This window comes from Conger conger, chromosome 5 (genome assembly GCF_963514075.1).
Source record: "Conger conger chromosome 5, fConCon1.1, whole genome shotgun sequence".
Classification (NCBI taxonomy): Eukaryota; Metazoa; Chordata; class Actinopteri; order Anguilliformes; family Congridae; genus Conger; species Conger conger.
The window spans coordinates 12,444,609-12,467,803 of NC_083764.1; the positions used below are offsets into that span (position 1 = coordinate 12,444,609).

Consider the following 23,195-nt stretch of genomic DNA (forward strand, 5'->3'; position numbering starts at 1 on the left):
GCGGTGTGGCTAGAAGGTGTGAGATCCTGGCCATGGGGCGGGGATTGGTCTTGTACTGTTAACACGAAGGTGTGGAGCATTGTTTCCCAGCACACTTCCGCTTGCTCAGGTTTCAGCTGTCCCATTACACTGCTTACACACACACACACACACACACGCACACACACACCCCCACACTCACTCACTCACTCGCACATACACACACACACACCCACACACTCTCTCTCACAAGCACACACACCACCACACACTCTCTCTCACACAGGCACACACTCTGTCTCACTCCCGCACGCACAAACTCACACACAGTGCAGGAGAGCTGAAACTGGAGTCAGTTCTGTCAAATACAAAAGAGAAGGGTGGTCCATCCATCTTGAGTTTTAGGCTCCTGGCTATTCAGCTTTTCCCTCAGAATTCCATTCATGTCTCGTCTTGCTTTAACACCTCTCTGCCCTGTGTGCGAGTTCAAGGGTCCGTCTCACTTCTGCTTCAACAGAGATGTTCTATTGCTAATTACAGTCATCACAAAATTAAATCTGGAATATATCATTGTCAAAGGAGACCCATGTTCAATTGATGATAATTGTCCTTGGGATGGGTTTATCATATTCGGTAACTATAGCAACCATATGAAGAGATTTTACCTAAAAGAAAAACCCATTCCCCCTCATTTGAATGAGAATCTTAAATTTACAAACCGGGTTTAATGCAGTCTGTTATTGTTTTTTTAAGTGTAACAAGCCTAAAATAGAGGCTAATGTGGCTGGCGCTGGAAAATGTTATTCAGTTTTAAACACCCACCTAACATCTGAACAATATCAGTGAAACATTGAAAAAGACACATGGCAATAGATAAAGTTAATTTATAGCTGGCGTACTAAGTCTTACATTTTTGGTTCAACAACTTTCAGAAAGCTCGGTGTGTAAATGAGAAGTTTATACCGCCCCCTGCTGTCCATCTTAAAGTAATGCAACTAGGATGTCATTGCACTGAAATGTAGACATTGTAAACCGACGTCCACTGAAGCTAGAACTGTGGAAATGTTTTCACTTTTATTAAATGTATTAATCGGTCATTATTGATAAATATTAGGAAGTAAAGCCTTTTTTTAGTCGGAAACCTATAGCAGCTGGTACTTTCCATTGTTGATGAAAAGCTTTGCCCAAGCCTACTCCAGTCTCATTTGGCAGCCATTCACTTTAAACCCTCATGGAACAGAATCCATTTATAGGGTCAATAGATCCACATGACTTGTGATAAAATGCTCGAGGCACACAAAGACAAAGCAGGGGAGAGGAAGCTCTCAGAACAGGCAACTAGAATAGCTGATGAGTGCCATTTCACAGTTCATTTTCAGGACCATCAACCAACTGAATTTGACAAACTGAACTGACCCCTTGAGCGCCATGTGGGCAAATAAGTTTATTCAAATGTTACATGTTATACATTTACTACAGATGTCGGCTATATAAGACATTTATACCAAATCTCTCAGGTCCAAGAAATATTTTGTGACATAAACCAATGCAAGGATGAAAAGGAAAAAAAGCGCTCCCCGAAAATAGTAAAAACCATGTACAAAAAAGGGCCTCTCTTTTTCCTTCAAGCAACGGCACTTGCGACAGGCGGTTGACGTGAACATTTTCAGTAACATGCAGTGGCTGTGTTCTTTTGAGGGGTGGACCGCCCATTGACATACACCCGTTACAGAACGGAAGGAGTCTTTGGGCACACGGCCAAGCGAAGAGTTTCAAATAGTGATCGAAGCGCAATGAAAACAAAAAAGGGGGGACGGGGAAGTCCTCGGTTTTAACAGTCCCTTAACTTATTTAAAAACTAACACGCCGCCCTTCCAAGAAGAGGCATGACTGACGATTGTCAATACCACCAACTCGATCTCCTCAGTTGGGGTATGTCAAATTAAATTAAATAAAAAAACGCCAATACTGCATATAGATTTCAGTGATAATATTGGCAAGTAACCCATAGATATTTTATATTGGCTAGTAACAAATCAATTTCTACAGTTATATTTATAATAGGAGCTAAGACAGGAGCTTGCAGAAAGTTATAATTTGCAACAACCCTTAGTGCATAATTACTGACATGGTGTTTTATTGCTGTTCACTCGAGTTTCCATATTTTGTATGTAGATGACGCATTTTGGTTCATTACACAATTAAAGCTGTTCCATCGCCCCGATATGTCAATTACGTTTGAAGTTGAAACAGATACACAGTGTAAGCAGCTCAGACTTTTCATAATAGTCATCTTTGGAACCTGAAAAGCAGGAATACCTTTTTTTTTTTTTTTTTTTGCTAGACCGCCACAGTAACCAACAGAACTTCAAAGAAGACGTTAAGATGCGCTTCGACAGGCCTCGATAGCATGCTATAGCTGCGAGCGAAAAATAACAAATAGTAGATGAAAGTCAAGCAGATAGGAAGGTGAGATGTGTCAGCTCAGGCCCTGGATACCTTAAAGCGCAAAGTATCACAGAAAGTTTATGAAGTGTAAAATGAAGGGGGAAAAATTGGCATCTTCACATTATGGACCTATGTATAGCGTTCATCATATCTTCCTGACGATAAGTAAAACGAATTACATATTGTGGTTTCTTTTTTCCCTCATTGTAATTTCCGGTTTGGGGTGATCTTTACAGTTTTGTATATCTACACACGGCGTGGAAGGCATCTGTAGGAACTATACATAAATACTGCATCATACAGTTACCTTATTTTATATTTTCCAAGTTGAAAGGAGTATTTGTTTAGAGGGGGAATACAGTAAATTCCATAGCATGCACATAATCGAGCACAGAAACTTAAGACATCGTGTGTTGCGACACTCCACTTATATACTCGTTTTTTTAACACTTTTCTAAGTATCAGTAGCTAGGTTTGTAGTGATGCACACACAAAACGTCCGTCCTGTGCTGAAAAGTGCTCAGAAACCGGAATCACAGCTTTCATCTGCCTCTTCTCTCCGTACGTACAGTATGACCACTGCAACCACTGAAGGCAATAACGAAACCGTGGCCTCACCAGTCTAACAGCAATGCACTTTTCACTTTGGGTCACTCACTTTCCTTTCGTCGGTGACTGTGTGCCAAAAAGTTGCTAATGAAAGCAGTTGGGTGTTTGACCCCACCCTACGTTCTGAACCAAAATGAAGAACTATGTGCACTGCAGTTGAAGTTTGATAGAGGCCCATATATGTGAATTTAATTTTCATTATTTTAAATGAAATTGTATGTGCAATATCCCCCCCAAGCCCACAAACTGGGAAATGTCGGCATGAATATTACTATGTAACAAACTCTCCCTTTCTGTCCAAAGTGTGTTTATATAGAAGTTGCATAATGGCTTCCTTTTGTTTCACAGTACCCCGACTGCTGGAGAAACATTTTGAAGTCTGTAGATCCGTTTAGAGAATAAAGTAGCTTATAGGCCTATCGTATAAGGGATGAGCGTAAAAGGAGGAGAAACACCATCTCAGAAAGTCTACAATTACAGGCGCGTAGACTACCTTTAAAGTATGTACAATATCTATGAACGGATTAATTGTTGCTATCTTCCGTAAATATTTAATTAACAGCAGGGCTATGTAGGTGCACTGAGGTACGATGCAATCTGGCCACATGACGCCTGTTGGGTCAGTCACCACACACAGATGCTACGAACAGAGGGGAGGAAAACAAAACAAAACGATGTAAACCGTTCTGAGACCAGGCCTGGAGAATCCTCTTCACAGTTCCGTGGGCCGAATCAAGCGCTCCTCTTCCAGCGACTCGAACGCAATCCGCGATCTCCGGTTCCTCTCGACGCGGAAACAAAAGAGGACGGGACGTGAATTCGACAGAGTTCCAAGTGTGTTTCCACGGCAACTGAGTAACATCATTCTCCCCTCCCCCGTCCATATCCGCCATGCATCCTCCAGTGCTTTTCCGATGCGGTTGGTTGTCACGTAGTACAAAACACTCGTTTACTAGACACGTATAGTCTTTCACCTCAACCTCCCCCACCAAAACCCCACCCCCGCGATCTCCTCCGCTGTCCTCCGCCCGTCCGTCCGTCTAAGAGGAACTCTCCGCAGACTCAGACGCTTTCTGGGCGCCTTCTTCCGACAGTGTTTCGCTGGAGGCCCCGGTGTCGCCGTTCTCCACCGCTGCGATGGCCGCGTTTTTCTCCAGCGCTTCAGGAGGCAAGAGAAGAGCGTCGTTTACTCCAGTGTCCAAACCCAATCCGCACCCTTTTTAGCCCTTTGAACAGTGGACTTTTCAAATAATGTCTACAATTACCAGTATCCGCAGTAGAATGTTTAGTTAATAGCTTCCGATTACCAGCAGTGATTGTTACATCAGCATTAGGATTTTCAGATAAGAACATTCTACATTTCTCATCACGCATTTGTGAACTCACGCCATTTTAAGGGTTAAAATGGATTGGAGTGTACTTGTGAGAACTGCTACATCTCAAAGCTGAAAGCAAAACACTTTCTGGCATTATACCCATTAGTTACAGAACAGAAGCCAATTTGTTTAAACACAGCGTATTATTATTAGATGCTACACTAACAGATATTCCTGTGCATTTTACCACACCGTTATGGTTTAAATGTGGCGGGGTCAGGCTGTAAGAGCGCGTTCCCGCGTTGCTACGGAAACGGCCGCTCACCTTGTAGCACCTCCCCCCTGCCGTTGTTCCGGCTGGCCCCCGAGCCCTCCTCCAGCTCGTCCAGGTACAGGCGGTAACGATGACCGCTGTCATCCTCGTACTCCACGTTCTCATCATCAGAGTCCACCTCAGGGGCCACGTACACCACCTCAAACTCGATCTCTCCCCTCTGGAGGCACACAGCAGAACAGACCAATGGCTTCCCATCGCCCTCTTCACAACAAAGTGTGAAAACAATGGCTCTCTGCCAAGCTGTCAAATATCCAATGGGAAGACTGACACTCAGAGGCATAAGGCGACATGAATGTCAGGATTCAATTCACTTTACATACATTTTTGCTCTGAATAGTGTGATTGAATGTTGTAAACATGCTTTTCTGATAGACCTGGGTCAATTTGGTTTCAAGTACTTTTTTTTTGTGCTCAATTGATCTTGCCTGGTACTATTGAGCCAACCAAGAGGACCAGAAGTCAGGGTTTGAACTTTCCAATACACCAGACAAGCACAGTAAAGCATAGAAAAGTATTTTAATCCAAACCCAAGTCTGCTTTCTGATAACTGTAAAACTGACAGCATTTCATAGGTATAGTGTTATTGCCTTTGCTCCTAGGCTGATTACAATGGGTGGCATTTAGGCTTTCAGAATCGTAAAAAAAGGTCTTTGCTACATGGTTAGCTGTTAACACAGCATGATGTATTTAGCAATAATGCCCGCTCTCTGTCTTGACTTCCCCCAAAAGTCTGCATGACTCACACTAACACTCACAGTTCTCTTTCATTTAATCTGTCTGGACCAGCTGACAGGGAGTGAGTGTGTCTGCGTGTGTACGACAATTATTACAGTTATTTAGCTGACTTTTATCCAAAGTGACTTGGGGCCATTTGAAACCAGGGCGGTTGATTGGACTATGCAGGGGCCAATTCCCCCTGGAGCAATGTGGGGCTAAGGGTCTTGCTCAAGGGCTCAACAGCTGCATAGATCTTATTACAGAAACTCTGGGGGTTGAACCATCAACCTACCAGGTCCCAGTCAAGTACCTTTGCCACTACGCTACAGGCTGCCCCAGTAGTGCTTATGTGCACTCTGGTCCACCACCAGGTAGGCTGAACCCTCCTCACCTGCTGTGACAGGATGGTCACCGCTTCCTTGTGCTTGGCATCGCGCAGGTTGATGCTGTTGACGGCCAAGATGGCGTCGCCCACGTGAAGCCCGCCGCAGCGTTCGGCCGGCTGGGCGGGGTGGATCTCCGAGATCAGGATGGGCACCCCGTGCTCCTTCCCTCCCTGAACGTCCCAAAATGGAGGAGGACAAAGAAATGAAAAATCAACCACCAAAACAACGAAGAAAAGCCCATAGGCTGATTGAGGCTCAGCTCACCGTGATGGAAATGCCAAGTCCTTCGTGGTCCTCTTTAGCCAACACTACTTTTCGGATCGGGCCAACTCCCTGGGTCTTCTTCAAAGCGTCCGATTCCTGAACACGGGGAACATCACGAAGGCCTGCTTTTAATTCGCTGTACTGAGAAACTACCCACAAAGTCCATGAAATATGTCTACAGCTGGATTAGAAAGCCCAAGGTACTTTCCTTCCATCAGTATTCACTGAGGAAAGGAAAGTACCTTGGACAATTATAAAATGAATGGAATTAAGGTGACGAGGTCATAGAGAAGAAGAACGATCCCACGTACATGTCCCACTGGTGAGGGCAGGGGCTTCTTGGGGTCATTGCGCCCCCTGCAGGCTCGGATGACTGTCTTGTGGCGGTGGAGGTGGATCTCGGCTTCCAGTTGGTTCCAGAGTTTGTCGTGGGCGGGCCCCTTCATGTCGCGCCCGAGTAACTGGATCTGCTGAACTCTGAGTGTGATACCAGGGCAGAGATCAGTCAGTGTCAATTCTGAACATGCAATAGATTCCTGACGAGTAACTGACAAATTCTTGTCTTGTGATCAGCCCATGAAAACAAGTCATTGATTATTTTTCTCCTCGCACTTGCAACGTGAACTTCAATCAATGGTGCAAGGTGGGAATTTCTTTTCAAAATGCATCGTTGATGGATCATGCATTCTATGATCCATTATGGCTGGATTAAACAACACTAAAATAAGGACACAATGTGGATAACTAACAGACTAGATTACTAAACATTTTAAAAGAAACACCTATTTTCACAATAGAATCCTCATTTCGTACAAGATCAATGATACATACATCACCGAAAGCTTGAGGAACAGGAAGCGGCTGACTTTAAGCTAGGGTTCCTCCTGAGATTTCTTCACATTGGGCAGTTTTTTCTTGCCGCTGTTTGAGGGTTTTTCTCCCCACTGGGGAGTTTTTAAACCTCATGTACTTTATTTGCTATTCTGGGGTTCTGGCACGGTGTTAGCCCGTTTGGCCCTTCTGTTACTTGGTGACAGTCCTGTGTAAAAGAGCTACAGTAATAAAGCTGAAGTGCTGTACCTCCCGGCCAGCTCTTTGTCCAGGTATTTGGCGGCCAGTCGCGCTCCGTACACCTCGGCCTGGAGCACGGCGATGTGCCGGCGCAGAGCATCGTTCTCCTTCCTGTTCAGCCTCACCTCCGCCTCCAACTTCACCTCCTTTATCTTCTCCTTCTTATTGGCCTCCAGCTCCCTCTCCTGTCACACACACACACACACACAGGCACACACAGGCACACACAGGCACACACAGACACGCGCAGACACGCGCAGACACGCGCAGATACACACACACGCGCAGATACACACACACGCGCAGATACACACACACAGACACACGCGCACACACACGCAGACACACGCGCACACAGACACACACGCACACACAGACAGACACACAGACACACAGATACACAGACACACAGACAGACAGACACACACAGACAGACACACACAGACACACACAGACACACACAGACACACGCGCACACAGAAACTATGTCAGGGTCTGCTGAAAACAGGAACTCGAGCCCCAGCCTTCAGTGCCAGTCAGCCTGGGATCCCGTCACACACAGTGAGCCGAGCCCAGGCCTGGGACCCAGCGCTGTCAGAGGGGCTCATGGAGTCCCTTCACATCAGCGTTCGAGCAAATCCGTCTGACAGCGGCACCACAGGGGAGGGGAGAGAGCACGAGGGGGGGGGGGCGCTCGACACAATCCTACAAGGCCTGGATTAGATGCCGGGCGCAGGAGAAGATCTACTCAGATGCCGCAGGCAGACAAGGACAGTTAACCGTTTCTGCGTCAGGTCAAACCAATTACCCATGAGCGCACTGCAAAAAACGACAGCAGGCAGATGCGAGTTCATCCAAACAGCCCCAAAACCATGTCCACAATTAGCACTGACTTTCAGGCTTGTATACCTGCATTAGGATTTTCTGGACATGTCTAGTATATGTTTTCTCCATCAAAGAGGCAGGGCCACATCAAAGAGGCGCAGTTACTCCATCTTACCACTAGAGGCTGCGTCCAAATCAAAGGGGCAGGGGGACCGAAATCTGACTGGCCTCGTTTGCAGTTCGCGAGTGGGTAGCCGATGATTAACTCTGGTCCGATGGTTTCATCAGAACACGTTTATTTATTCTAGGGGCTACGTGGCTTGCACATACAAAGAAGAAAAGTACATGCACTGCCGTGATTCATCACTGCTACTGAGAAATGTGCACATTCAGCACACATACCGAGCTGAGAGCAGCGTGTCAGCTAATAGCACACACATTCCAGGCAAATATTGAACGTCTGCACATCAATTTCTTATGTAACCTGTAGCGCACTCGCTACATATCTTCTTGGTGTTCTGATGAAAACACGGTTCACAACGGTTAGCCAGTTCTGAATCACTCCACAATTACTACACTATTCATGGTATGTTCCCAGTGCTAGTATTGTTGCTGGTTATCTTTTTTTTTTTGCAATTGGACAAAACAGTTCTGCAGGCAGAAGCATGCAAACCCACACACAAACTGACTTTGAGGAGGAATATGAAAACAGCATGAACCCACGGAGATGTAATGACGACATTTATATATGAGCACGAACGCAATTTGGGAAAATTATGTAAACTATGTCTGAGGCTGCTGAACGGGTGCAGTCTGCAGTAAAAGCAGAAATGAAAGCTGGTCACAAGCACAGGCGGATTGACCTAGACTACATGTCTGCGCTTGGACGACGCCATTATCTGACTGTGACCCGCACTGAGACTGTGGTCTGCAGCGGCGCGACGCGATTGGCTGCTTCTTCCCGGCAGGGTCCGGGTGGGGTTACCGAGGGTTTTAAGTTACCGGCACATTAGCGTGCTCTCCACAATGCGCCAAACGCCTGCAGGTGGCTTCCCATTCAGCCCAGGTAAGCAACAGAGAGACTTGTCTCTGAGGGGAAGTGGCATACTTCCGTTACCGCACGCCCAACTGGCTGGGCGTTAGGCCAGGTGAGTGCAGTGGTCTGGGTGGAGGAGGATTATGGTGTGTCAAAGGCCTGCATGGCTTTAGAAAATGAACAAATATGGAAAACTGCATATGCATTAAAAATATATTATTTTATATAATAATAAATAAATATAGATAATAAAATTGCTAATTTGGATAATTTCCTGTGAACCCCCGCCCCGCCCCTCCCTCTATAAATAAATAATGTGGTTACATAACCAGTGAATTCCTTGCCTCCTTAACTACACACATACCATAACACAATCAGCTTAGAATTACTTACAACCCCAAGGTTGCTAGCCACCAACTGTCAACAACAAAGGGAAATGAAACTCCTTTTATGTGACTGGATGACTTGCATGTAGACGGCAAGCTACAGATTTTTATTATGAATAATGTTCACAACGCACTATCATCAAACTCCTGTCTCCACTTGGTCTCTTTGGTACCGCAGGGACAACGACGGAAATAGGTCCTTGACTTTTTCCTTTTATCCCTGACACTGCTTTTATATTTGTTTTATACAAGTGTATTGCACTTAATGTCAAATAAATCAAATCTCAAATGTAGACCAGACAGCAAACAGAAAACCATAAGAGCAAAGTGCTATGCTGTCGTCTTATGAAGCATAACCAGTTAGCAAGCTAAAAGAGCTAGCTTTTGTACCATTCTTGATCACACAGAAGCAGACTCTCCATAAACAGTAAAAACATGTTTTACATTACATATATTTGTTAGATGCTTTTATCCAAACAACGTACAATAAGTGCAAATCGAAGGTCATTAAACAACTACAGAACACAGGTCAGTTAAGAAAGATCAGTTATCCATGAACACCAAGTCTAGTTCACTTGGTAAATATAGGATGTGAGGTTTCAGTCCAAAGAGGAATTGTTTAGAGCAGCAATAGTGAGGAAATGATGGTATATTACCATACAAATAAATACAAATCTAAGCAAAAAGGCCTGACAAACTGCTTTGTAACCATCAAAAGCAAACTGCCCCAATATGACACCTAATCCAGCCTTGTCATGCAATGATGAACTCATACATTGGCCTATTGGCCATTCCTTGTGGATCACAGAATATTGAATCACCGAAAACCCAATCCTAGCTAACAGCAGTTGTTAGTATTCATAAGAGAATGATTTGTATGTACAGAGAAATAGAAAACCAGATGCAGCGAAGTGAAAATGGATGTGGGCAGTATTCTACGTAAGGGAGATCCGTCAGAAAAGCTTACGAGTTCCGGGGCATGCAAAAACTCTCTGAAGCTCTTCAGACAGAATTGGAGTGAACACTTCAAAGGGTTAACGCAGTACCTTTGATCAGCTTCCATCTATGTTGAATCCGACTCCAGTTTCACTTATTCCACCATACGCATTCTATTAAACACTATGTACATTTCTTACATACCATTTAATTTTTTTTTTTTTTTTAAGAAGATGAATTAACACATTTATGAGTGAATCAACAGTCTGCAATTATACCCAAGGATTTCAGGATTTACACTATTAGTGCTGCACTATTTCCCCAAAACTGCGAGACAAGGACAACAAGATGAGCGCTGGTTCTACTTCTACCCCATAATGCCCCCCCGGTCTTGCACACGGAGCAGTTAGAGACGTGAAGGGGGGGGGGGAGGGGTGCGGGTTTTCGGAAGCGGGGAGACGGGCAGGAGATGCACTGACTGAGACTCGGGGTGACACTCAGACTTACCATCTCCTCCACGGAAGGGACAGACTTAGGGCAGGAGAAAAAAAAAACAGATGGGTCCAAGGTTAGAAGGTGAGCACCGGAATTACAGCCAAGCAGAGGAACACCCAGTCGTTTACGTAGCACACGCCTTATTAAAGCTTATTATTACAGCTTGTTACAGCTCATTGCAACTCACGGCCCCGTATCTAATCACACTAAATGTAAGCCTAAATAAATAATAATATATCATTTGGATGAGCTGTCCAGTCAGAACAGTAATCCACTGAAATGTTTGTTTTAAGCTGGGAATGTTATCAGCCAGTTAGTGGTCAGTATTTGGAAATCAATTTGTGCGTCACAGCAAACATACTAACATGACAGCCATGACTGCATAATGTAATCAGGTTGTTTTATCTCGGTCACACATTTCCCTTTTCATTCTCTGGAAAATTCACCTTTGGACCAGAACACACACTGCCAAGAATAAAACTTGAGTCACAGCCAAATCCTGTTTATGTGTGGTCTCAAAAATAACTTCTGAAGGTGCAATTTTTCAGTAAGCCTAGTTATTATATTTAGATGTTAAAAAGTGTTGAGCGTTGCTAGGTAATACAAGAATACAAGAAAACATAATGCCACCCACCACTGTTCTCACCCAAGTGTTCTGCTAAAAGCAAAAACGAGCAAAGGGAAATGTTTGTTTAGCACAGATCCGTTTCCATTCGATACTAGCTGAAAAGATTGGTTTAGCATCTCAGGCTGGGATTAAGACAAAGAGAGTGGGCTTATTCCAATTGCTTATTTAATCCTTTCTTGTCTCCTTGTGCCTCTCCTGACCTGGAAATAAATCAAGGTCCACCATCTTTAAGGACTTTCCAAGTCGTTAAATGTTCCTTGCAAGGAGCAAGGGGCTAGGAGGTCCCCAAAGAATTCTCGAGCAAGGATTATTTTAATTTTTTTAATTTGCGGCATATAAATGATTGAGCTGTGGATCCACCTCTCCCTATCTGCTACGTCTATAATTGATGTGGCTTCATACCGTCTTTTGAAAGAGCAAGGACATTCCCTTATTTACATTCTCGATTTCTCCGTCCTTGCGTGCTATCCTTGCTGATGGGTGAAGTTCGGAGCTTTGGAAAGGACGCAAGTAAACAAAGCAAGGAGGTAAAAATAAGTGATTGGAAAGAGCCCAGACGGAGGTGTAGCTGAAATAAGAGAAGAAGAAGTGAGTGTGTGTGTGTGTGTGTGTGTGTGATGCTCACCAGTTTGGCCTTGATGGATCCAGAGTCGGCGTCTTGGCCGTGCAGCTGGAGTTGGACGGCGTGCAGCTGCAGCAGCTGATCGTGGACCTCCTTCTCCACCACCACCTTCTCCGCCTGCACATCCGTCAGCTCCGACTTCAGGTCCACCACCTGGGCCTGGGGCACACGCAAGTTCAAAGGTCAAAGGCTACTTCTGTGGCATTACACAAACCTTGTGATGCCTATTCTCGCTTTTATTATTATTATTTTTTTACACACTGCAGATGCACAAGCAATCACACACTGCCCATGTCACCGGAGGAGAACCTGTTCCACTAATTTGAGGAGATTAATGTGCCTCAAATTGCCATTCTCCGTCCTGTCGTATTAATATTTGATGCCTTGTACCTGCTGATGCCTCCACTGAGCACAGCCTTACCGTGTAGCCTTACTCTACCCAGAGACCCGGGAAAGTAGAAACTGTGATTTGAGTCGAATCATTGATTTATTGAGCTAGGTAGTAGCACTGGGCAGCCGCACTGCACGGCCTGATGGACTCCCACCCACACTGAGCTCAACATGGCCTCCAGCATGACTCATCAGTCTCCAGCTCCTCTCCGCCCGCAGCCTCTCATTCATGCCGTTTAAAATGAACGGAGGCAGAGGAGCGATCTCTCGGAATCGACAGGAAACGAGGATGCTACGCGGGGAAAATAAATAACTCGGGGGGGGGGGGGGGGGGATTTAGAGAACAATGGTGCGACTAAATGGAATTACGCCGTCCGTCAAACGGGATATTAAAAGGACATAATGCGCAGTTTTGGTCTGGCTCCCATTTTGAAGATATGACTCACTCCAATACTTTCATGGCTATGTCCCCTCCATCTCTCCCACAATCCCTATATCAGGAATCATCAAATCTGGCCTTCAAATCCAAATCCAGCCCTGGTTTTCTGTTCTCCCAGGTACTTAGCACTATGGATTTGCCAGACTGTCTTCACACCTGACTCCCAGGTAAAGGGAGGGTGGAAAAGCAGCAGTTCTCAGACCACCAGGATCATGATTTCATGATCCCTGCTTTATAATCCTCCTTCACATCCTGTTTCATCCCCTGATCCTTCTCCCCTCTCCATTCACACCCTTATTTGTTCAGGAAGTGGGAAGTTTTTCTGCAGTCGGATTACGTAATGCCTCACAAGGAGTCAAACTGTTGTGGAGTCAATAGTCATGTTAAAATACAAAGGCAGAACAGAGTTCCGATGCATGGGAACATCAGAAATATAGACCAAAATCACAGAAATGGTCTTCAGTCGAACTGGTAAACTAACCCTGTTTAATGTTGTTTCTCCTCAAGCTCAGCATTGTCTGACATTAGTTGACAATGACAGAAGTATGACTATAAGCCACTGAATAAACCGCTGGACTAATGCATAAAACATGCTTCTGACTACATTTCTCCCCACTCATTAGTTCTGAATGGCAGAGCACCCAACCAGTAGGTGCTGAAAAGACACACACCTGCGACCCAAATTCAGACAGTGCTGCATTGCCAAAATTCAAGCAACCCTAGAGTTAATAAATTCGTATTACACCAACAAGAGACAAAGCCAAATTCAGGCAAAGCCAAGAATTTTTGAAGTGTTTCAGGACAGTAGCCATGGAAGGACCCTGCAGCTCAGAGAACAGAGACCTGACAGACCTGCTTAATCTCAGCAAGCATGTGGATGGTACGCCTATTATCTTCCCACAACAATGACTACAGAGGAAGTGCAAGATGGCAATTTAGCACAGTGCCTAACGGTCCTTCCTGAAAACAGCAGAGTATGCTGCAGAACAGGACTGTGGGGGAGGGTCACCTTGTAGGACACCTTAGCCTCTCGACAACAGCTGAGACAACCTCCATCTGTTTAAAGGATAAGGGGCGCATTGAGCAACTCCAGCAGACGCAGCGTTTCCAGTTCAGCTGCTGGCCTGGGCCTCGCCCAAAAGGTGCATCTGCCAACTCGGGGAGCCTCCCTGACGTTGACGAGGAGGGGCGTCTGGCAGCCGGGGCACTCTCCCACAGGAAAGAACGCTTACGGCGAAGAAGTCTGAACTGCCGGGGCGCATTCCAAACAGTTGCCTCACTCTCCCTAACCCCCTCGTTAACCCTTTAAGGGGTGAGGTCACAGATATGTGATTAGGATGTTCATCACTGAACATTCGAACGTTGATGTAATCAACGTGTAAGGACTAGAACTCCATTGAACTGTTGGCTAAGCACACTGACAGCATTGCGCCATTTCACTTGCACCATTTTTCTTTGGTTCTTCCCAACGGCTTTTTGAATGCAAACGGACCGGTCTGAAGGGACGAGATTAACCCCACTGATAAAGCTCCATTAGCACTGTGCATTAGAATAGGATGCATCTTTTGCCAGGGCCCCACGGAGCACATTACCGCGGCGGACCCCTGGGGAGGGGAGGAACGGAGAAGGGTCTGGCAACAACTGACGCGCCAAATGCTCCAACCCGTAGCGTAGGGGTGTGGGACAGCTGGAAGCGGGGGTGCCCCGGGTACGAGCCCCGCGACAGGCACACAGTAACAGGGGCGCTCTCTCATATCCACCATGTAGTAAATAGTTTCGGGAGCTGCACTGGTAACTCTAAGGTTGCTATGATTCTCTGCCCTCGAGCAAGGTACTTAACCTCAATTGCTTCAGTAAATATCCACCCATATAAATGGATTGTATATTAAAGTCCAATTCTGTGCAAGTTGCTATGTAAGATAAATAATAAATGCGAAGGTGTACCCTAATATCAATGAAACAGCAATCAGTACAGAGCATTCCGTGAAGCGTAGCCGTTTTGCAGACATTTTTACTTTACTCATTTGTTTGCACACTGGATTTCAATTTCCACTGCCACAATCACTGGTCGGTGAAAAAGACCACCCCATGTGTGTCTGTGTGTCTGTCTGTTAGGAGATAACCGCAAATTGCACGAAATGACTTGGCCGGCAACAGTTACAATTAACTCCAAGGAAGGATCAAGCCTCCATTTTAAGTCTACAGCGTAATTCACAAGGCATTCTTGCGCGATGCCCGAGGGAGATCCATTCATCTCAAACTGCCATTTAACAAGACTGCCTGTTAATGGGTGCTGACAGCAAGCGTTCTCTGGAATGCCCTTTAATTAAGAAAGATACCAAATGATTACATCAATATTTCAGCTTGCGTCTGCAATACGGAGTAACTGCGTCCCGGAGAACCGGCTCATCCCTGCCGCTCACAGACCGCGAGGACTGTGTGGCGAGCACTCTGCCGGCGAAGGCATCTTCCGAGTCTGTTGTTGTGGTGAGACAGCCTGCCTCTTTCACTCGGGTGTTGGCCTCCAGCCCAGGAATGTTCCTGAGGAGCTCAGGTGAGGGAGGAGGTGCGCCACCTCCAGGCTGAGGAGGTGCTTTCGCTCACCCCTTCACGGCGACAGTCCGACGAGCTCGGCTGGTTCAGCTGCCTCCCGACGCCTGCGAGGGGTTTCATCTCACAACAGCAGCGCAGGGTCCAAGCTTTCATAGCGACGGTCGCTGCAACAAGCGAGCAGTTGCTGCGCTCGTAAATGACACGGTGCGCTACTGTTCAGAAGCCATTTTGTCCGTGGCTCGCTTTCACATGCGCACGGGCGCGCTAGCACCTGTTATTTCGTCGCATATGTCAAAAGTCACCCCGAGTCTATGTGTGAGAAATCACAAGCCGTGGAGCGGCACACAAGCTCTGTACAGACTGCCGTCTGTGTAGTATCGCCTTGGCAAAGTTATTTGGGAAAATTAACATAATGCCATCTATTGAAAAAGAGCGTTCATTTTCTTTCAATAATGGAGTCATTCAGAAGGTTTTTTTTCTGTTCAATACTTCTGAGAGGAGATGAAGAAACCAGTCAAAAATACAAAAGGTTATTATTTCCCTCTTTATTTTTAGGGGTTGGTGACATTTGTGTGTACTGCAATCATTCCAAAGACATCTGGCCTTGTGCTACAGGCCTCAAGTTTGAAACCAAGGTCTATAGTGATAGCACCCTCTTTTACACTATTGCACAAAAGCAAAATGGGAAAGCAAAGTTTCCATATACATAAAAGAAGCAGATGAGCATATACTCATAAAGAAAACTTGGAACACATTTAATTTGTATAAGTAAATATTTCAACTTTCTTATCATTAAGCAGAGTCCAGAGAGCTTCAAAGTCAGCATTGCTTGTGGGTTTGGCTGGGTGAACTGATCAATAAAAAATAAATAATTAATAAAATAGTTTCAGAAGACAATGACTGCATTTTGAACCTGATATTTTAACTTAATTTAACCAAACGACAGCATCGGTGGCACTTGTTCATGTAGGCTATATTGCCTCATCATATTGTACATAATCCTAGTTTATCTGTCAAAACTGACAATCTTGTTTGAAGGCATTATCGGCCAAGAACGATCTGTGAACCCTACTGACTGTGCAGATTTACCGACACTGCCCACATCATGTGAAACGCGTAATTTTCCCATAAACATGCGAGTGTCCGCACAGGTCAGGGTGGCCGTGTAGCATAGCTAACGGTTAAGAAACTAGGGACTAACTCAAAAGTCTTATGTTCCAATTCCTAACTGGGCTGCTGTTGTTGTACCCTTGGGCAAGAAACTTAAGAAAGTTTAAGAAAAAGCTTGTATGTTCGAATATCAGGTGTGTAAGCCGCTCTGCTAAATGCTCAAATGTAGCTAATGCACTGCAAAGCACTGTTTCAGGGAATAGAACGGTTGGGGATGCATACTCCTGGCCTCCAATTTAAGGAAATGACCGCTCATTTATCATCAAGCGAAGATTTATTATATCGCCTATTCAAATATAACCTTATAAATATTGTTCCGTGAATAGTAAAAAGCTAAAACCTATATTTTAGATCTGCACAATGCTTACTATTTTACTTGTTTTAGGGACTGTGGCATCCAGGTCTAATGTAAGCAGTATATTACTTGCAGGTAAGGACATAGCCTAAGTGCACTGCAGTCAGACTCCAGCTCATCTACTGAAAGTGAGATTAGAACATGAAAAAATAATAATAATGTGTACTCTGAAAGTGGCAGAAGCACTCGGTTAAATTTTAGGTATAAGTTTTAGCATCTAATCTAATGTAATCATGAGCATCTAATAAAATAATCATAATGGCAATTATGATTATTCTTTAATGCAGTTCCTATATGCCGCAAAATGGCAGACAGTAGTACAGGCAACTAAGTGCTTCGATGTGGTATTGATTACTGTGTTACTGCCACTCTTACCAGGAATGGAAAGGCCTAGTTTGCTGTGTCAACAATACCCATTGACCAAGAGCACACCATCACTGCTGGTTTCATGGCACATGCGGGTATCAACTGTCCATAGATATCCATTACTAACTTAGTTTAACAAGTGAGCTGTAGACACTCAAGTCTGACACTCAAGTTCCACTACGACAGGTATGGTGTGTGGGTGTGTGTGAGACAGAGAGAGACAGAGTGAGTGAGTGATAAATAATAAGGGTAGCTACCAACATTCGTTTCCAATATATCGAAATTACATGTAACCTTGTCGCTGCATATATGAATGTCTAACGTTAGATGGACTGCTAAGACACTTACTAACAACATATAGTTATAGGTGCTCGGAGCTAGCTCAAAGCTGTAATGTTATACCTAACGCTCACGTAGCGCTAATGTCCACCCTGGCAAGCAAACTTTCAAGTTCCTGAATAGCTTATTTAGTCACGTCGCACTCACACACAGACAGGAAGAGATCTGTCAACGTGGAGCCTCGCTAGCTATATTGATTGTTGATTATCTGACATTGGCTGCTGCCGTACTATTGATTAGCGAGTAATGTTAGCTAGCTAGCTAACAAGTAAACATTTTATCTAATAAGGCTGCCTAATGCCTACTCTATCAATCTAGCAAGCGAAAAATAAAATCTATCTGGTCAAGTAATATGATATTTGATGACCTGTACAGTTAAAATTTTCGCGCTGATTTTACACTTAACGCAAATACAGAAAAATATTTGGGGCTCACCTCTAATTTGTGGTTAAGTTGGAAGATGGTTTGCGCTTTGTGGCAAAGCTGGGCAAAACAGGAGCTAAGACTTGTCATCTTTTGTCGGCCCTCATATGTGATGTCTGCTTGATCTGGGTCGATCTCACCAAGTAATAAATCCACGTCCACGAATGCCTTGTCAAACTCCTTCTCCAGAACCTCCAGCCATCGAAACATCGACATCCCAGTGCCAGAGCCGACGAGAGCCGTTCCCTGGGCAGCAGGAGAGACACCGCCGGCCGAAGCAGACATTTCAGACCGCGCAAGCAACCCGCTTTGCTACTTGTCAGATTACGACAGCGCTTGTTTCCCGATATTCTTTGTAAGCTAGCTACTTTTGTAATTCGGTAGCTTTTTCAGTTAAATAGAAGTGGGCACTTTAAAGGCCTGTTAGCGTTTGACAACGAGATCTATTTTTGAGATTCTGCCTTCGGCTTTCTGCGGACCAGGAAATTGGAAATCGGAGACTCCGGGATTGCAGACATCGACTACCACTGCCTGCCACACAGCTGGGCCCTTGTAGGCAAAAAGCAGCCGAGTGCGGAATTAATCGATCGAGAGGTGTCAAAACAAACCAAAGATTTCCTGCCATTGCATTGTCTTGCAATGGTGTTTTGCATTCTTCTTATTTGTGTAGGCCTACTCCTTTCCATTTGAGATAGAAAGAATAGACCTTCTTTAAAAATATTCCGTGCAAGTTTCCCCTTCCTATTTTTTCATGTGGACTCCTCCCTATGTCGGAACTCTGCTTCCTGGCAGGCATATTTTATTTTATAACAAGCTGAATGCAGACAGGTTGAACACAAATGATTGCCAATACATTTAGCTACATTTGTTCAATGAAAACATCTCATGATTATGAATTGTAGTTACGATTAAGATGTGCAGGCTTACTTGACTTTAACAATGTAATTTTACACTGAAAAATCATAAAATGATAGGACATGAACTATTGCCACTTTATAGTTTTACTGTTATATGTAGTATATAGAGGGACATAATATATTTTAATATATGCTGAAGTTCATAGCTTAAAAACAATGAAGATTTTGTTTTTTCCTGTTTGAATATGATAAATATAAGAGGCTGATGTGTTTATTTAGTTTGGTTAGTCTTCTACCACTGATATGTTGAGGCCTCTATCCACTCTTCCATGAGGTTAACTGAGACACTGGACCTCCCTTTGGTCCTTCTTCTGGAAGTTTATACCAATAAAGATGAGAAAATACTAGATACATAGAATACCTGGGTGAACCAAGGTTATCAACTTCCAGTAGACAATTGAAGGGCTGGTAATTCATCCACCTCAATATATTACGTTTGAAGTCATGGTGAAGTTAGTAATTTTAATCTAAAAAAAAACAAAACCAAAAAGACAGCACTTAAAGGACCTCCTTTATTGTTGAACTTAAGAGACAGCCAAGTATTGACAGGCAGAGGAAATTGCATTTGTTAAACAGAATGGGCAGTAAATTGTTTATCAGCAAGTTTCTCACGTCCACAAACAGAAGGGCAATCTATTACTATTTGTCAGTTCCTTGTCAGTGTCAAATGTTGTTTTTACGCAAGATAAAATCTCTGCCATTGTTCCAAACTTTGCAAAGAAAACCCACTCTCACCAACTAAGCAGACCTATTTAAGCGCCGGAGTCAATGCCTGACTTGCAGGAATTTCACAATGTGGTTTCTCTTGCTTTTAATTGGTGTATTAATGCAACCTTATGGCTACATTTGCAGCAATTCATGTCCAAAGAAATGTGTCTGTGAATATGCAAAATCAGTGCAGTGTTTCAGGGTGCAAGCTGTTCCTTCCGGAATTCCAAAAGATGCAAGGAAACTCAACTTGGGATACAACCATATCAAGGAGCTGAAGGTAAGGGCAAGGGCAGATAGGCTTTCTGTGGATCTATTGTGCAAATTAAGGCTGTTGCATTTACTGCAGGTTAAGTCACTTCAACTATACTATTACTTTTTTCTTAAAATAAATGTAATCTATGCAACTAAAAGTATTGATTTATAAGTTATGTGTTTTCATATTTGAAGTAATTTAAATATCGTGGAAAACCATGAAATGTACATATACCAAAATATAAATTGGTATATGTATAAGTTAAAGCACATTTCAGGTATCATGCAGATATCAATACAATGTTATTATTAATCCTGAGGTTTCACTATTCTGGATTAAATTAATTGATAGTGGGGATACGAATATAGTATTTTTCTGTATTTCCATTTCTCCCTTCTTGGAGAGTGTAGTTAAGATGAATCGTTAGATGACTGAAGAACTGTCATAAGCACAGAAGTTATTTATTTTTATTTTATTTTAAAATAATTATTTTATTTATACATTTAATTGTTTGGGGAGTGAGGGGGGGGGGGGGGGGGGGCATGTATTTGTCTATCTAAAATGCAGCCTAATCATGTTTAATTCATATGTGCATTTCAACCTGAATGTTATAAAATGCTATATGTTCTCAAAAGCCCTACAAATATACTAGCTAAGTAGCATAGATGTTAAGGCTTCCTCTGTTGTAAATTCTAATGGCCTGACATAAATATGCATGTGAAGACACATTTAAATCTATGTGCAATATATGAACTGCAAAAATATATACCTATTGTTTTATACTTGGATATTCTTTTAAATTATTGCACTACTGTGTTTGCACAAGATATCAGATCAGTCTGATATAAGATATTAGAGGTAACTTTCACAATGGTAGCTTGCAAAACTCGGCATTTATCACTCATTGCATATACGTATCATCTCTAACTATGGATTTGCTGCATAATGACTTCTTTGTGCATTTCAGACCAGGGATTTCCATGGTCTGAAGGGGCTGGAGGAAGTGATAGCGCCCTCCTGTGGAGTAGAGGTGGTAGAGGCCGGGGCATTCAGGGCCCAGGGGAGCATGAGAAGCCTGGAGCTACAGAAGAACAAGCTGAAACATGTGCCGCGTGGTCTTCCCCACAGTTTGGAGACTCTTAAACTGGCCAACAACCGGATCCAAGGCCTCCAGGAGTCTGCCTTTGAGGGCCTGAAACAGCTACGGGTACTGGACCTGCAGAACAACCTGATAACCAACCTGCGAGCCAGCGCTCTCTCCCCCCTCATAAAACTTGAGTACCTAAATCTGGATGGCAATAACATTGAGAATGTGCAGGGCTCTCTCAAACTGGCTCACCTGAACCTGCTGAGCCTGGCCAACAACAAGATTCCCTCTCTGTCTTCGGCCTTCTTCGCCTTGCTGCGGTCCCTGGCCACGGTGCGGCTGATGGGGAACGTCCTCGTCAGAGTCCCGCACGATCTCCCCCTGGCGCTGTCCTCCTTGAACCTGGACAGAAACCAGATACGTTCGCTGAGGAATCGGGAACTGGGCCACCTCCGCCACCTCGCTGCCCTCTCCGTGTCCCATAACAAGCTGGTGTCCGTGGACGGGGGCCTGCGTCTGCCCAACCTGACGGTTCTGGAGCTGTCGGGGAACCACCTCCGGACGCTGCCCAGCAGGGTGACCCCACGGCTGGAGAAACTGGACTGCGGGCAGAACTCCATCCAGGAGATCACCTATCAGCAACTCTCTGGGATGAGGCAGCTGAGGCACCTGTTCCTGGAGAACAACTCCATCCAACACTTTGAGGCCAACGCACTGAAGAACTGCATCCACCTCACCGACCTAGCCTTGGAGCAGAACCTCCTTCCAGCTATTCCAGATGGGTATGGGGAGCATAATTGCACTTACGATTCTCTTCACGTTGCAGTTGCTGAAAGTAGCAGTTGATTATATTGGATGTGAAATGAGAAGTTGAGTTTAATAGAATTTTAAGGGGAGGAATGTAAACTGCAGTGGGCTCACTAAAATCTCTGAAAGATGTTACAGTGCTCATGTATCATTCTAATTATGTACGGTCCAAGCAGAACCATATTCATACGATGAGTTTGCAGAGCTCTGAAAACTCATCTCAGTCTGCTTTTCAGGGCAGAGGAGGTGCGTGCATATGTGTGTGTGTGCATGTGTGTGTGTGTGTGTGTGTGTGTGTGTGTGTGTGTGTTTAAAGACAATATACCATGTTTTTAAACATTTATAAGCTTGTATCTTTTGTTAGAGAGAGGGGGGGGAATGTTGGAATGAGAAAATAAATAGATCCATGTCCTTCAAATAAGGCTGTTCTCCCTCTAAACCCGAGAAAGCTACATGGGCCAGCTAGAATTAAACAGTTTAAACGTGATTTAGTTTGTTTATTTTATGTTTGTTTGTTTGTGTGTTTGTTTCTTTACTACCCCAGTCTCCCTGAAACGTTGGTTCGTCTGGATTTGAAAGGGAACCGCATCGAAACGATCCGCGAGCAGGAGCTGATGTCTCTCAAGCGCCTCCAAGTGTTGAATCTCCGCAACAACAAGTTGTCCTCCCTTAGCCTGTCCGCAATGGAGCTGTTGCCAAGGCTGAGAAAGGTCTACTTGGATGGGAATCCCTGGAACTGTAGCTGTGAAATTATTCGGGTTAAGAGGAGACTTCTAGCCAGGAGGGTGGAGATTCGCACCGAATTGTGCAATGAGCCGATTCGTGCGCCAGGAGACGACTGGCGCGCGTTTCTCAGGGAGCAGGATAAGTGCGAAGAGTATATCCGGGAAACGGTTCTGGAGAATCAAGAAAAGAGCACTGTACAAATTGATCAAACAGACAATGAGGAATACTATGACTATGACTCTTAGCATATTACATGCATATTAAATATAGTCCTTTTAACAGTCTGTTGTATGTTTACATTTTTTTTTGTCATGGAATAATAAACAATTAAGTTTGGTTGTGAGCTGTGTAAGACGAAATGTTTTGCTGACCACATAGGATATACACAAGAAGCTCCATTGCGGTCCATAATCACAACGATCATTTTTCAGTTATTTCTACTTAATATACTGTTAAAATTGTTGTTTTATGTTTTTGCCATTTTCTGTAATGGCTCTTTTTAATCTACCTCTTCTTGTCTAATGTCTTAACAATTCCTAACATTAAATGATTTGTTGTTCATTATTTCTTCTGACTATCATTGATTTTTAAAACTCTTCATCCT

General features: G+C 44.1%; 2 protein-coding genes across 3 annotated transcripts; one reads left to right on the top strand and one right to left on the bottom strand.

The window, feature by feature from the left end:
• Nucleotides 1-1,403: 1,403 nt before the first annotated feature.
• Nucleotides 1,404-18,707, bottom strand: gopc (golgi-associated PDZ and coiled-coil motif containing). Of its 2 annotated transcripts, XM_061241755.1 has the most exons (9): nucleotides 18,103-18,707; nucleotides 12,059-12,214; nucleotides 10,818-10,841; nucleotides 7,137-7,312; nucleotides 6,368-6,533; nucleotides 6,057-6,152; nucleotides 5,798-5,962; nucleotides 4,678-4,846; nucleotides 1,404-4,195 (listed from the first exon to the last, which is right to left on the bottom strand). In XM_061241755.1, exons 1-9 carry the CDS (start codon nucleotides 18,373-18,375, stop codon nucleotides 4,077-4,079), a joined length of 1,344 nt encoding a protein of 447 aa, XP_061097739.1. In that variant the 5' UTR covers nucleotides 18,376-18,707; the 3' UTR covers nucleotides 1,404-4,076. The 2 variants fall into 2 exon arrangements, with proteins under 2 accessions (XP_061097739.1, XP_061097740.1); XM_061241756.1 differs by lacking the exon at nucleotides 10,818-10,841 and having other exon boundaries at nucleotides 18,103-18,697.
• Nucleotides 17,836-23,108, top strand: LOC133128339 (nephrocan-like). The gene is made up of 3 exons (XM_061241754.1): nucleotides 17,836-19,995; nucleotides 20,939-21,840; nucleotides 22,410-23,108. The coding sequence occupies exons 1-3, from the start codon at nucleotides 19,801-19,803 to the stop codon at nucleotides 22,834-22,836; spliced, it is 1,524 nt and encodes a 507-aa protein (XP_061097738.1). The 5' UTR covers nucleotides 17,836-19,800; the 3' UTR covers nucleotides 22,837-23,108.
• The last annotated feature ends 87 nt before the right edge of the window (nucleotides 23,109-23,195 follow it).